We start from the raw sequence: 15519 nt of genomic DNA, 5'->3' as shown, positions 1-15519 counted from the left end.
GCTAAGTGAAAGCCAGATACCAGTCTTGCCACTTCCCCCCAAGAATTCTGGTGATTTGGTTTGCATGTGAAATTCATTTGTCCTCCAAAATAGTCTTTAATCCTTCGAGGAATACTTCCCATTCTCTAAGTCAATTGAATATTTGAAAGGCCTTCCAATGGAAATAGTACCTAATAGGAGCAAAATTCTAAGTGGACTAAAAATTATTTCCAGTCCTGGATTCTAGAACAATTTTAAAAAACCCAACACGAATGTACCACTTTCATACAGAGAATATTTATCAAATGTACAGTATCAATTGTATATGTACTGCGACACACATTGGTCCACTTCACGTTACAATTATTATCATCTGAAACTAGATATATTTAAAATACAGAAATTGTGCTACCACTAGGCCAGCTACTATATCTGTGTATGCACAGACCTGTTGCCATGTTAAATACACAGCATAAGCAATGTACAGGTAAATCCTGATTAACCAAATTTCAATGTTAATTTTGCAAATGTGTTCTGTCCCCATGTATATACTTCTAGCAGCTCAGGAGCTACTGAGCAAAGGCACTGATACTGACTTCTGAACCTGTGCAATTCTCAGTGCAGGATCATGAAGTTCATTAATTTACTGTAGATCCTCATTTTCCAACCCGTAGGTTATATGAAGATTTTGGATGTCTCCTGTGACCTCTGGATAGTCAGGGTTCAGTCATACCTGTCTGTTACAAAGAGAAATTTCTTTATTCCTAACAGGCAGAAAATGATGTGACATTTAGTGAACAAGCAGATGTCGAAGAAACGGCAAAAGCTCTCCAAGAACAGGAGTACATATTTGGGGATTACATTGAGAGGCTTTGGGCTTATCTCACCATCCAACAATTACTGGAAAAACGGTAACGAAATATAAATTAACAGTCTCTGTGAAATAGCATGAAAACACTGGGCAGCTAATTGGCGATATCCATTACCCATGCGCAGAAAATTCAGAACTGTTTACCTACTTTACTTTCCATCACATAAATACACCCATGAGAAGGCCAAAAAATAGTATGTATTGTTTTTTCAAGTTTCAGAATAGGAGCCGTGTTAGTCTGTATCCGCAAAAAGAACAGGAGTATTTGTGGCTCCTTATGCTTAAATTTATGTTCAAATAAATTTGTTAGTCTCTAAGGTGCCACAAGTACTCCTGTTCTTTTTGTTTTTTTCAAGTTAATTTTAAAGGAGTGCAAATACAGGATCAGACTGTGGCTACCTGCCCTGCCCCTCAGTGAAGTCAGGAGGAGTGCTCTCAAAAGGAAATGTGTATTTCTTTTCAGCAGAGAAATGGATAGCTTCATATTTTAGAGGGAGAATAAAATGCTTAATCCAGTGTTTAATGATTTGGCTTTGTAGAAAGTTTACGTTCTGATTCTCTCCCTTCATTCAGAACTGTAACTCAGGGAGAAGAAAAGGAAAACCTTACAGCGGAAGCCCTGGAGCTCTCTCTGAAATACAAGTTTGTGACACCTTTGACATCCATGGTGGTTACGAAGCCAGAAGATAATGAAGATAAAGCTGCAATTGCTGATAAACCGGTAGAAGGTACAGACATTTTCAGTTTTACTTTACTAAGGGAATTCAAATGACCATTTGACATTCCCTTAGAGAGGGGCTTTTCACACTGAAGCAGAGTTTCAAATATATATGCAAATATATTTTCCAAGCCATGCCCTCCTATGGCTAGTATAGCTTTCTCCTGTGCACCACACAGAATCATTTTCCTCCTTTAAACTCACTTCCATCAGTCCACCTTCAATTGCTACCCATTTGCCCATAAATTTAAAATATACTGTAAATTTGAAATCATGGTATATAAAAATACGAACATCTCAAAACAATAAATAAAACCAAGAAACACTTTTATCCTAAATAATCTAGACATGCTCAACTTCAGTTCACATCCCTTCCTCCTATACTTTTCTGTATATTGTTTTAATTCAGGACCAGATGCAGCAAGTTCTTACTCACATGAAGACAGAGTACTCTTGTAAGGTTTTGCATACTCGAGACATTTAGATAACTGAAGGGCAGATATAATGTCTTCATGTTTGGAAAACACAATATACGTATATGATGCAATAGAAGAAAGTAGTCATTTAAAATTCAGATCCATTTATCTTTCCTTTGTTCTTGTTTGCTTTGTTAGTTATTAGCTAGTTGTTCATTAAATTATCATTCCCTCTTACAGCCTATTTTCTCCTACTTTAACCTATATGGCATGAAGAATGACTCTGTCCATCTTTAGTAAGCTGTATTGAGGAAATTAAGACAAGTACATTCCTTTTCAGTGCCTCAGCTATCACTTTACCACATACATTGCTCTGATTCTCCTCATTTGTCTCTTGTCCTTGGATTAAGTCCACCAAACCTTCCACAAAACACCCCAGCTGGACTTCCCCTCCACTAGCCTAATGGTTTTCCTTGCTTGCTTCCCAGCACTCTGACAGTTTCTTCACAAATCCCTGGCCTTCAAATGTGCTCCCAGCTGACCAACCTGCCCCTTCCAGACATACAAATGGGGTTACAGATTCAACCATAGTCATCAGCTCTTCGAGAAATATGAAGGGTCTCATCGCATATCATGAAATTGCAACAGGGATATAAAATTGTCAAGGCAGCTTCATGAAAGTGAGACAGAGTAAAGCAATTGCCAGTATAACTATTCCCCTGGGCTAATATTAATTTTTCACATGCATAATTGATTCCAGATTTCTTGTCCCATATGTTAAACATTTTCTTTTCATTTGTTCCCTTTGCAGTTGGTTTACATTCACTCACATCAACAGCAAGAATATGGGCTTGAAATTTAAAATGCTACAAGAGTTATGTCTGAACCATCAAACCATATTTGATTTTTTTCTTCAGAATACCTAATTAAAATGGTGTTTCATATTAGAGCAGATTATCCAACTGTTTAACTGTTTGCCTGAAACTAACAGTTAACTTTTTTTTTTATTATTATTATTTCGTATCCATCCCTGGTAACAGCTGAAGGTAAGTTTCAAATTTTATTTGTTTTACCCAATACTTCTGTCTCTTAGCACTGGTTGGGTATTAGTTGCTGAATCATCTATTTGACAAATTACACACTTTACAAAAAATAAAATTATCTGAGCAGTATTCTGAGTGAATAATTCATAAATGTGTAAGAATTTTATGATTTTTTTCAAGCAGAATATTTGTAAATAATTGTTTTCATTGTTCACTCAGCTCCATCTGTCTTTGGAAATTGTAATGAACCTGTCATGGTAGACTCTAGGTGCCTAACACAAGCAAATAATAAGAATTGTTAGTTGCTTTACATGGGCAGGATCATTCACTGCCAGATACTTATATGGAGGAGACTCTTGGTCCACAGATTTCTCTCCTCTCACATGGAGGACGAGGGGTGTCAGTTGCCCATTCAGCACCAAGTCACCTTGTCCCCATAAAGGCTGCTCCATAAGTCTAGGTTCCACATGGGAGAGGTGGAGGAGACTGACAAAGCAGTGGAGTGGGTAGAGTCAGACAGGATGTACACCATTCCCCCTCCAGCCACAGAGTTTACCAGGACAAGATGAGATAATATGTCTTTTCTGTGGACAGTCCCACAGCCCCCATGGGCATCCCCCAACACAGCCATGCTGTCAGAGAACAGGCATAGAAGCACTGGGCCTCCAGGCAGATGGTCTTGGCCTCTTAGAGATTCCTGGGGATCTGGCAGGTTTGGGGGCAGGCCCTGTGGTGGATGGAAAACACATGCCCCCAGCCAAATTGGTAAGGAATGGCAAAAGAGGATCCTCAGAAACAACCCCCCCACCCACCCCAACAGGTTTTACTTTTAGAGGAGATGGTCTGGCCTCAGGAATGGATTGTTGACTTTGCTTCTTCCAGGGGTTAAAGAAAAGGGCAGAATTTGGTCCATGTACTGTGTCTGCATCTATGCTACATAAAATCATAGAAATGTAGGGCTGGAAGGGACCTTGAGAAGTCATCTAGTCCATCCCCCTCAGAGAGGACGATGTGTACCTAGACCATCCTCGACAGGTGTTAGTCCAACTTATTCTTAAAAAACTCCAATGATGGGGATTCCACAGCCTCCCTTGGTAACCTGTTCTAGTTCTTAACTATCCTTTTCTTCAAATGTTTTTCCTAACCCACTTCCCCCCTCCCCTGCACTTCTGGGGATAGGCCAGATCTATGCTATTCATGGTAAGATTTTTTGTTTAAATGTCCCATGTAAGTTTCAACTTTGCTAGAGTAGTGTGGTTGTTTATCAATATTCATATCTACATTTGCTTCACTCCTATTCCATAACTCTTAAGGGCTCCAATATTGTCGGAAAGCTCCCTTCGGATCTTATTAGTGCTGCTCTGCATGTTGGCCTGAGCAGATTTCTCAAAAGCTACACAAGATATTTCCTTTCTCGAAGAGTTGGGTTTGCTGTCCCTGGAATGCTCTCAGCTTGGGAAGCAAGGGATGATTCAGTATGTGTTTTCTAAACATCTAGAAATCTATAGACAAATGCAGGATATCTTTTATTTTTGTCTTTCATTTATCTGTCCTAATACTGTTTTGTTTCATTCACAGCAAGGGCTGCCCCAGGCACTCAATCATGTAAGTCATAATCTTGAATTTCTGAATGAACTAGAGTTGTCGAAGGAATCATTTCAGGCAACAAAAATGATCAGGCAGAGGGAAATTAGTTTGTCTGTGTTTTCACCTATATTTTAACAAACTCAACATAAAATGTAACTAAAGATTGAACAGTCATATACATCCATGTGATTTAGGGCTTGAGTCTTACAGCTGTGAAGCATCACAGATCAGGTTTCCACACCTTGCCAAAATATTCATCAGGAATCTCTGAGCCACACATTGGAATCACTGGAAGAGAGTTTCTTTGGTGCCTCAAGTGGAGAGCATCAGATGATGAAGACAATGTAAATGAGTTTGTCTATCCTGACGACACTTTGCCTGATTCAAGAGCAGCAGCAACTGTCACACTGCAGCTATAGCAAACAGTGTGTGTGTGTGTGTGTGTAGATAATCTCCCATGTACCTGAGAAAGACCGGAGAATCTTCTCCATTTGTTCTGCTTTTAGTCCTCTGCCTCCCTCTTCCAGCCTTAAGTACTCTCTCAGCCTGTCCTCTTCCAGACAAGAAATATCAGAGGAAATATCTTCACAACCTGTTTGTGACACCCAGTCATTCACAGAGAATAAACACAATTACTTCTAGTACCTGCTGAATCAGTAAATTGGAGACTGGGATTGACCCTTAAACCTGGGTTTTGCACATGGCAGTGCAGAGCAGTACCATCAAACCATAACCATTATGTATTAGAACTAGAATAGAAGTTAAGCTTTAACAAGTAATTTAAATTGTTAACCTCCTACCTGTGTTGTAGATACAGTGTGCAAATTTTGATTTTAGTTCTAATAATCTTTGTTCTTTGTTTCTATGCAGATCCAACACATTCTTATCAGTACAGTAGTCCTTCAGTCCCTTCCCTATATACTAGTGGTGAGTTTGTTTTAAATTTAATTTGCTCTACATTTCCCTTATTCTTTTATAACAGTCAGCCTTCACTGGTTTAATCCTTAACCTGGTCTTTCTTTCTGCTCCTAAACCTCTTGACAATAACCCTTACTTTTCTCTTCTTTGACTGAATGGTACTCACTCAGTCTCCTGCTTTCACCAGCATTTTTTTATGTCCCTCCTTGTTACTATCTCAACAGAGCTTACTCGAGGCTAAGGGCTTACTTCTCGGTGTGCCACTTGGTATAGCACTAGTATGTTAAATTTTAGTAGTTGGGTTATAGATTTTTTTCTTCACCTGTAGAATTTAAAAGTTTCATATTCAGAAGATCTTTCAATAGGGTCAATTCTATAAGTAAATTTTAGAAATTTTCCCAATTTGTTGCTCTCTTCCTAGCAGCAAGCCAGAGTACTGGGGTATATTATATTGGAATTGTGGAAGATTTAAAGCTATGTAAACTCATGTCATATTGAACAGATGGACAAAACCAGGATTGTTTAGATTTTGCTAAACATTGTGGGTTAGCTTTTAGTTTTGCAAAAAAATGGGTGTTATATCCAGCTTCTCTTTATCTAGCCCCCCTAAATCTCTCTTCCCAGAAATTTATCTTTTTGGCATTTCTCTATTCGTGGAAACGTTTTGCAGGAATCAAATGATCTCTTAACTATACACATTAAGCTCAGCTGTATTCTTTGGTCTAATTCTAAGACTTTTTGCATTAGGATATCATGTTTTCCAAACAAAATTGCCTCTTATGTAAATGGCCTTGTAACTGGACACTCTTATCACAACACACACACTTATCACAACAAAACTGTTGTGCTAAAACTCACATGTGTATTTGTTATCTTTAGGTCCAGAAATCTCATTGGGTTCCAATTTCTCCTACCTCCAGCCCTCCACCAGTAAAATATGTTGATATTAGCTAGACACATTGCTAAATGTGGCTACTCTTTCATTCTAATCTCACTATTTCATTCTAATTTAAAAGTTGCTGTTCTAAAGGGGCAGTATAAATCAACAAAGAGGAGACATAATAATGTTTAATTAACTAGTTTTTGTTTGTACAGAACTTTTGAACATCTGCAACATTATATACATGCTAGTGATTATTATTTACAGTTGATGGAGATCCGCACTTCATTATATCAGTGCCACAAAAAGAAGATGCCATTTGTTTCAATATCAATGAAGAGACTGGTGCAGTGTTAAATTTAATAAATGACCCAGTTACAGGTGAGTTTTTCATTCTTTAAATACAGTAAATCAGGATATTTACTCCATTTATAGGGCCCTTCTCTTCCTTGACACAATGTGAGCTTGTAACTTCCAGTGACATTAATGGGAGTTACACAGCTACAGCAAGGGAACACTCCATCACTTAGTGTAAAAGGTAAAGTGCACTGCACCATTAGTGTGAATATATTTTCACTTTTAGTAGGAAAAGGAACTTTTGGCCGTCCCCTCAGAGGAATTGTACAGGTATTATATGGCCCAGTGAATGGAACTAATGAGAATTCTAAAGAAGTAATGTTCGCCATAACTTGCCTGGAATGCCTGGAAAAGGCTTAACATGAGTGAGCGAGAATAATGGCTCAGACTTTTCATTCTCAACACGGAAGCTGCCGCTCAATACAAGTAGAATCTTATTCCATGTGCCCTGTAGGATGACCAGATGTCCTGATTTTATAGGGACAGTCCCGATTTTTGGGTCTTTTTCTTATACAGGCTCCTATTACTCCCCACCCTCTGTCCCAATTTTTCACATTTGCTGTCTGGTCGCCCTGATGCCCTGGTCACTTATTCTTAGTGAATTCCCGTTCAACAGATGACTCCAGGCCAGATTCTCCATTGCATTATAGCTCTTACATGCTGCTCTGGACCACAATAAATAAGATCACAATTCTGATGTGATTCTGAACTGATTTATTTTCTCAAAATTTAGTTTTTCCATGTCATTCCTTGACATATGCTGACCAGAATCTTTCCTTTTTAAATTTTAGGCATCAGAGTCAATGGGCAGCTTATTGGAGATAAGAGAGTGAGCAGTGATGCAAAGATCCAAAACACATATTTTGGAAAACTTGGGATTGAAAATAAGCAGCTGGAATTAAAACTAGAAGTAACTCCTGAGAAAATAATCCTCCAGAAGGGCAGAAAGAAGACAGTTTTCACCTGGCTTGATACAGTCACCCTGCGACAAGAAGGGTATCACAAATACCAGAATCATTCAAGAATTTTCAAATTTGTGAAAATGCTATTGTTCACTAAAGAGTAAAGCTGAGTGAAATTTTTCATCTGAAACTTTTTTGGTGGAAAATCCAGATTCAACAACAGCACATGTTTTGTAAAAGCCAGTTTTGCTGAATTGTTTCAGTCAACTTTTTTTTTTTAAATTCAGGGGGGAAAAACAAAAACCTTCATTTTGACATTTTTCTATATGAAATGTTTCGAATTTTCAGTTCTAAACGACTTTTTGTTTCACAATTTCCTTTAATTTTATTAAAAATCAATCATAAACATTTTAAAATGGTCAAAATTGAAATGTTTCATTTAGAAAAATGTCAAAATGAAACATTTCATTTGACCAGAAATAATTCTTTTTTACTTTTTGATTTACCAAAAATTTTGAAAAATTTCACTTTCAGACTGACCCCAAACTTGTATTTTATTTTACTTTTTGGAATCATCAAAGAACTGAAAAACCTGTTATTTGCACAGCTCTACTAAAATTTAGGATACATTTTATGAACATGCAAAGGATAAGCTGAACACTCTAATACCGGTTCAAATCCTGCTAGATTCTGCTCTCAGTTTTACTGTATAAATATAGAGTAACTATCATTAAATTTCTCTGGATTTACAATAATAAATGAGAGCAGAATTTTCCCCTTACGTAAAACAGGATTTAGCTCTGTACCCAATACTACAATGACTAACAATCTTTAAGAGATAAATAACAAGGTGTGGTCTATTCTATATATAAATTGTCAGAGTTCTAAGTTTCACAAAAATTTTGCTCAAAGACAAAACAGATATATTATAACAAACATCTTTTCAGAAATGGAAATCATGCCATTTATAGGTAGAGGAATCATAATGTCTCTTCTGTTGTGTGTATATATATAAATAAAACTAGTTAGGGCCTAATTCTCCACCTACTTGCTCAGTGTGGAGTTATTTATACCAGGCACCAGATCAGAATGGCAGTATTTTTTTATGCAGTTTGTACAGATATAAATGACTACCCAAGATACAAAATAGTGGACAATCAGCTGCTGTTTTTAGATTAGCTTCAACATTCACAGCCCTACCTCTTTAAATTTTCACTAGCTACTCTGAGTAAAAGTCTCGTCTCAGAACAAAGGGAAGATCAACTTCAATGTTCTGCTCTCCTCTGATGCACAGCTAGAGCCTGTTAGAACTGCACAGTAGAGAGAGCAGGATAGCAAAAACACAATCTGCCCTGTGCATTTAATATTTTTATTGTGGTAATGCCCAAAGAACTTAATCAGGATTGGAGCTTCATTTTTACTAGCATTGACAGAGAAGGTGGGTGAGATAATATCTTTTATTGGACCAACTTCTGTTGGTGAGAGAGGGACACTTTCGAGCCACATTGTGAGAGCTTGTCTTTCTCACCAACAGAAGCTGATCCAGTAAAATATATTACCTCACCCACCTTGTCTGTCTGATATCCTGGGACTGACATGACTACAACTACACTGCGTATAACATTGATGACACAGTCTGGAGAGTTTACTGTCTTAGTTCAGACAGTCAAAGGGGAGGGAGTAGTGGCACAGAGCATTCAAGGAAAGTGGTGATGAAAGGCATACATTTTATTAATAAACAAATACATAGGCATACTATTAGGGTGACCAGATAGCAAGTGTGAAAAATTGGGACGGGGGTGGAGGGCAATAAGTGCCTATGTAAGAAAAAGCCCCAAAAGTCTTTATAGGGACTGTCCCTATAAAATCGGGACATCTGGTCACTCAACATACTATATCCAGTTGTGTCTCAGCCTATCCATTATTATGTGGCCAGTTCTAGTAGGTGTTTCAGTAGAAGTGGCTTGCAAAGAGATTTGAAAGTAAGGGATTAGCCTTCTCTAAGATAATTTTGCACTCAGTCTCAATACTACACACACACAGTCAGGCTACGTGCTGAAATCTTTTCTTGTTTGCCAGACAGTTTTCCTTTCTCAAGTCCTTCATCATCTCTAGTAATTCTGTTATTGTTCACAATAATGACACCAAGAAACATAAGATTTCTTAATTATGGTTTCATTTTTCCCTAGTCTAACTGTGATAATCAACAGGAAAAAAAATCTGGTGCTTTCAATGGGAGACGGTGCATCATTTGTTATTGTTTTGCACCAAGTATGGAAGAAGCATCCTCTACACCAGGACTTCCTAGGATTGTATACGCTGGATAGTCACAAGCTGTCTGAACGTACCCATGGCTTATTAGGTATGAATTGACATAAGGCCTTGTGGGGTCAGACTCTTCAAAGCTTTATTAACTATTTTTCTTATTCCTTTTCCCAGTGCTTAAACTCACTCACTTGCCCTCACTGGACTCTCAGATCCACCTTAAGGTCTGCCTAAAACCCATCTACAGACTTGTTTTCTTTATTGCACCAACTATCTCAAACTCTTGGAAAAGTGTTTGTTTTAGTCTGATCATCATTTTACACCTAGAGATAGGCACTATTAAAATACCCATTACTCACTGTACAGCCAAAATCTGCCAATTCTCTGTGCATGCATCCACACTAGAAAAAAGGTATATTTTTACCTTGGAAATATCTTGACCAGCTAACATATGTTAAACCCAGAAACTGCCTTGTCTTCACCTGGGTTTTGCCTCAAGTTAGCTAATATGGTAAGAACACACATTTTTTCCCCCACAGTGAAGACAAGGCCCTGATTTCATGTTCAACAGTCATTCTGGGGATAAAGTAAGTGAGCGGCACACAGTCAATTCAATGTACCCTTTCTAAACACATGCACATCATGCATCATTTGAAAGCTTATTATGTCTACTTTATGATGTGGAGCTATCATGTGGTGCCATTACCATAGAAACAGGAATAAAAAATGATACCATCAACATGTTAAAATGACCACTTCAAAATATTTGCATTTGTTTCTGTTAGCTTAATGACTCTGTTAGCTTACTGTATTATTTCAAAACAAAATTGGATTCCTTTGGGACCTCAAAACATCACAATCTAATAATAAATATGTACAGGTATAATTGAATTGTAATATCCCTGGTAACATTTCTAGTCATCATCATTAGCTCCTGTGCGGCTGAAGCCCCGAATCCTAAGCCCCGGTACCTCCTGCAGGGCTGACACCCCAAAACCCAAGCCCTGGCGCCTCCCATGAGTTTGAAAATGTTTACCAGAGTTCTACACCGGTGGGCTCCGGATGAAGTTAAAACAATTTAGACTTGCCTTGCCCATGCTGTGCATGGAATGAAATTGCAGAACCACAGTGGTTTTACTAATCTTGCCTGTAACTTGCTAGTGGCATATCTTGCCGTTTCTATATCTGAGGGAGGTAGGGCTTCATATCTTTGTAGCAGCTCGGAGAGGAGAAGAGCCTTCTTGTACATAAGATCATTGTCTATCTCTTCAATGAGCTGATAAAATGCAGCATGATAAGGTGATTGTACTGTTGCAGTGTAACTAGTTGGTTTTACTTTAAGATTTGTTTTACTCAAGCAGGAAAGAAAGAAAGAGTGGAGTGATAATCTTAGCAATCAAGTCTGCCATAGCTATTCTGTGCAACATGTGATCAGCTCCTCTTTGAAGTGCTGCTTTCCTTAGTTTGGTTGCTCTGTCATGTGTCTGTTTTATGAAGTTTCTTGTCTTTCTTGTGTGTTTTTTGTCTCAAGCAAACTATACAACAGGACCCAGTGCTGGAGGATGAGCTTTCTCTGGTGGCTATAGAAACATGTGAATATGATGCTTTCTGGTCAGATTCAGAGTCTCATTCAATAGCAGCCCATACAATTCATCTCTCCTGGCTTCTGATGCCCGCATCCCAGAATTCTGTCCAGCACTGGTGGCTTTTGACAGTTTTGCATTTTTTTGATTTTCTTGACAAATAACACATTTTTCAAAGTTTGTGGAGAACTTTTTCTCTTTGATGTAAGCTTTAAGCTCCTTATGTCCTCAATGTCTTCATGTACTGTAACTTCCCCATAGAGATAAAACTCCCAAAGCAGCATTGTTAGCATTACCACCACTAATGCCCACTATTTTTCATTTTGTACACGTATACAGAAGTGTGCTAAATTAGATCTATATGTTAGTATCAAAATTGCCATTTTTGTTTATTGAGCACTTTGATTGAAGTCCAGTAGGAAGCTGTGTAGTGTCATCTCCAACACTAATACTGACCTGTGCATAAGTGTCACTGAATTAAAAATTGAATTAAAAAGCTACAAAGACAAAAGCTTTATATTAGGAATTCATGTACAGTTACATCTCCCCACTCTGCAGCACAAACTGTGGCATGCAATCTACTGATACTGGAGAACAACCTTCAGAGTGAGGCTGATCTGCTCAGCAAATTTCAGTTGAAAATATAGAAAACTGTTATAATCACTTGTGAGATACTTTGACAATTAATAATATGTGATGTGAAAACATTTCATATTAGTATACTGCAAAATGCTGATATCTGCCATTTTTGCCACATGCTAAACAGATTAATCATTTCTGAAAAAAAATACTTGCCCATGCAAAAGCATTAAACATCTTGCAATACATTGTTGTGTGGTAGCTTTGACCAATGAACACCACAATAAGGTGTTGAAATTAACTTAGACAGTAAAAACTGTAGTACTAGTTATGTTGCAGTATTGCTGGAACTGTGAAAAAAATGACACGCTCATTTTGGATACCATTGTTTACCTCACTTACAGGCTTATGGCACCACTTGACAGCTCCACATTGTACCTCATCGAACATAAATAAAATAAGATTTCAAATGATATATGGTGTAGGGTGGGTACGTTAAACTCCAAAAATATGGCTCTTTTTGGAGAATTGCTGAATACTTAAAGGCACAGCACCACTGAATCATATTTTCTGCCAGTGTAATATCTTTATTGGGATGCATTATCAGTTGGAAGCACTACTGTGTGTTCAAGAATTATGTAAACTCCTGCCAGTTTTCCCTTGCAGGTTTAGGTTGAGGGTAACAAGCTTGTATTCCTAATAGGTCAGGGGGTTTGCTGATGGTGGAAGGGTAATGAACTATTACAGATGTAAGCTCTCCATTTTTTTGCACCTATATTTGGAATCTGAAAAAAAATCATCAATGGGGATGTATATTACATGTTGGTAAGCCAGTGTGTTAGGTGGTGTAATTTACAAGCCAGTGGGGCTCTATAGCAAGAAAATGCTAACAGTAGGAGGTCAGATAAGGTAGGACAGGGTTTTTCAAAGTTCGGGTCGTGGCACATCAGACACTTGGTTGCTCTGGTCAGCACCGCCGACCGGGACATTAAAGTCCCATCGGTGCTGCTGCCCAGCTAAGGCAGGCTAGTGCCTACCTGTTCCAACACTGCGTTGCGCCCCGGAAGCGGCCAGCAGCAGGTCCAATACCACTGCCCCCACCTTGAGCACCGGCTTCTCACTCCCATTGCCTGCTGGTGAGAGTCGCGTGAAGCCCCTTGCGCGCCTCTGCCTAGGAGCCAGACCTGCTGCTGGCTGCTTCCAGGGCACAATGCGGTCTGTGGTGCCAGGACAGGCGGGAAGCCTGCCTCTGCACCTCGGCTGCGCTGCTGACTGGGAGCCGCCAGAGATAAGTCCGCACCCCAACCCCACACCCCAATCCACTGTCCCAGCCCTGAGTCCCCCCATTGGGTTGCAGGCATCAACAATTTTCTTCAACTGGGTCCCCAGAAAAAAAGTTTGAAAATCACTAAGGTAGGGCATTATTCGCTGTACTTGCTACTGTCCCTTTGGTATTTGAAGTTACAGGATCCTACAGGCACACTGACATAGCCTGGTTTATATCAGCTCACTGGCATGTATCTCACAGTATCATTTATATCACCACTGAGTTTGGCCTTGTATTTTATTAAATAAACTACAATTATGTCTGTTTGTTATCTAACATTTGTGAAAACGCTCTAGTTATCCTACACCAGCCATATAATAGTTTTACACAAACAGTGCAACACAGTGCAGAAGAAGCAGCAGCAGCAGCAGCAAATTCTGCCAGAATCGTGCACATGCAATTGGAATTCAGAAATTATACCAAACAGTTTTCTGAGCTCAATCGTGTTCAAGTTTACTGTGGCTGCTTCCCAATACATGTATTTATTGTTGAATAAAAGCAGTAGGTGCTTGGATGAGACTTCCAACCAATACAGCTGAACAGCAAACAAGGTGACCATGAAGAATTTATGAAGGGAGATTAAAAGAGATAAATTTTACCATGTATGCTTGAGTTAGGACACAATTTATGGAGAAAGGGGGCTGAAATAAAATCCCTAATCTAAGCAGCCCAAAACTAATTTACATGAATCAAATAATTTAAAGATAATTATTGGCAACTCAATTTTCAGTTGTGAGGCTCTACAGCTGTTCAAACAAAATGGTCTTGTACATGAAACATCTTTTTGAAGATTTGATTTGCATAGCTAGACAGCACTTTGTCCAACTCCATCCATTTTTGCATAGTACTAATCACATTTCATGAAGATGTATGCCCAGATTGGCTTCCTTTAACACAAGTCACTGAAAATTTAGACACAGATGGATGGAAGACACTGTAGAAGAGTAAAGGATTATTAATTATTAAATAGATATTATACAGAATACAAAACAGATAATACTTAAGTTGGCCTGAAAGTTAGTATTTGCTTATGCAAAATCAGTGTATTCACAAATTGTGTGGATGCATATTTGACATTCTGGCTGAAAATTTGGCCCTGTATACCTAGATCCTTAGGAGAGCCTGAAAAATCGTAGGAGCGTAAATGATTTTTTTAATGCACACCACAGGCATGAAATGTTAACAGTTGATATTGTTTCTCATTTTTAGGGCAATTTTTCCACCACATTGACTTTAATATACTTGAAATCCATCCTGGGTCTGATTCCAAGAAACCAGATGCTACAATTGTGATCAAAAACAATAAACTGACAGTAACTAGGTAAATTATAATCAAGTCCTTAGAAAATATTACCTTATCTACTTGTAGCTTGTGCATTGTTATTTACATAGTTATGTGTTTTCTATTTCAGGGGCTGGCAGAAAGATTACAGAAAAGATCCCAAGCATGGCATTGATATCCCTTGCTGGTTTGTTCATAACAATGGAGCAGGGCTGATTGATGGAGTTCACACAGACTATATTGTTTCCAATATATTTGAAACAACTGTAAATTAATCCTCAGATGTGTGTTTAGAGAACATTTTTCTGAATGAGTTATGCTTTCTAATAATCAGCTATTAAATTATAGGTTTCAGTGTAGCAGCCGTGTTAGTCTGTATTCGCGAAAAGAAAAGGAGGACTTGTGGCACCTTAGAGACTAACCAATTTATTTGAGCATAAGCTTTCGTGAGCTACAGCTCACTTCATCGGATGCATTCAGTGGAACTGAATGCATCCGATGAAGTCACTGAATGCATCCGATGAAGTGAGCTGTAGCTCACGAAAGCTTGTGCTCAAATAAATTGGTTAGTCTCTAAGGTGCCACAAGTACTCCTTTTCTTTTTATTAAATTATAGTAAGCTTACAGAATTGGTGTGTTGGTTGGCAATATTAGCACATAACCAATTCTAGGGAATCAGGCTAGTTTATGTGTGATCAGTTCTTGAATGCAAAATAGCTGTTCTGTTTGCCTAAACAGGCATCACGCAACCAATATCTACAAAATCATTCTATTTCATCACATAAACCAAATATAGATTTTTTTTATTAAAT

The 15519-nt window shown here is 38.3% G+C and overlaps 1 protein-coding gene across 1 annotated transcript in view; it reads left to right on the top strand.

The window, feature by feature from the left end:
* Positions 1-14982, top strand: part of LOC144267399 (inter-alpha-trypsin inhibitor heavy chain H3-like) — a 44636-nt gene extending 29654 nt beyond the window's left edge. Inside the window, exons 13-22 of the mRNA XM_077821349.1 lie at positions 751-890; positions 1424-1578; positions 3025-3030; positions 4606-4632; positions 5485-5541; positions 6680-6793; positions 7561-7765; positions 9861-10033; positions 14635-14746; positions 14838-14982. Of these exons, the coding sequence (XP_077677475.1) occupies positions 751-890; positions 1424-1578; positions 3025-3030; positions 4606-4632; positions 5485-5541; positions 6680-6793; positions 7561-7765; positions 9861-10033; positions 14635-14746; positions 14838-14982 (1134 nt within the window). The remainder of the gene's footprint in view (positions 1-750; positions 891-1423; positions 1579-3024; positions 3031-4605; positions 4633-5484; positions 5542-6679; positions 6794-7560; positions 7766-9860; positions 10034-14634; positions 14747-14837) is intronic.
* The last annotated feature ends 537 nt before the right edge of the window (positions 14983-15519 follow it).

The sequence above is a fragment of the Eretmochelys imbricata genome, chromosome 7, assembly GCF_965152235.1.
Source record: "Eretmochelys imbricata isolate rEreImb1 chromosome 7, rEreImb1.hap1, whole genome shotgun sequence".
In the NCBI taxonomy this organism is placed as follows: domain Eukaryota; kingdom Metazoa; phylum Chordata; order Testudines; family Cheloniidae; genus Eretmochelys; species Eretmochelys imbricata.
Note: the sequence above shows the minus strand (reverse complement) of the source record. Positions and strands in the feature narration are given on the sequence as shown.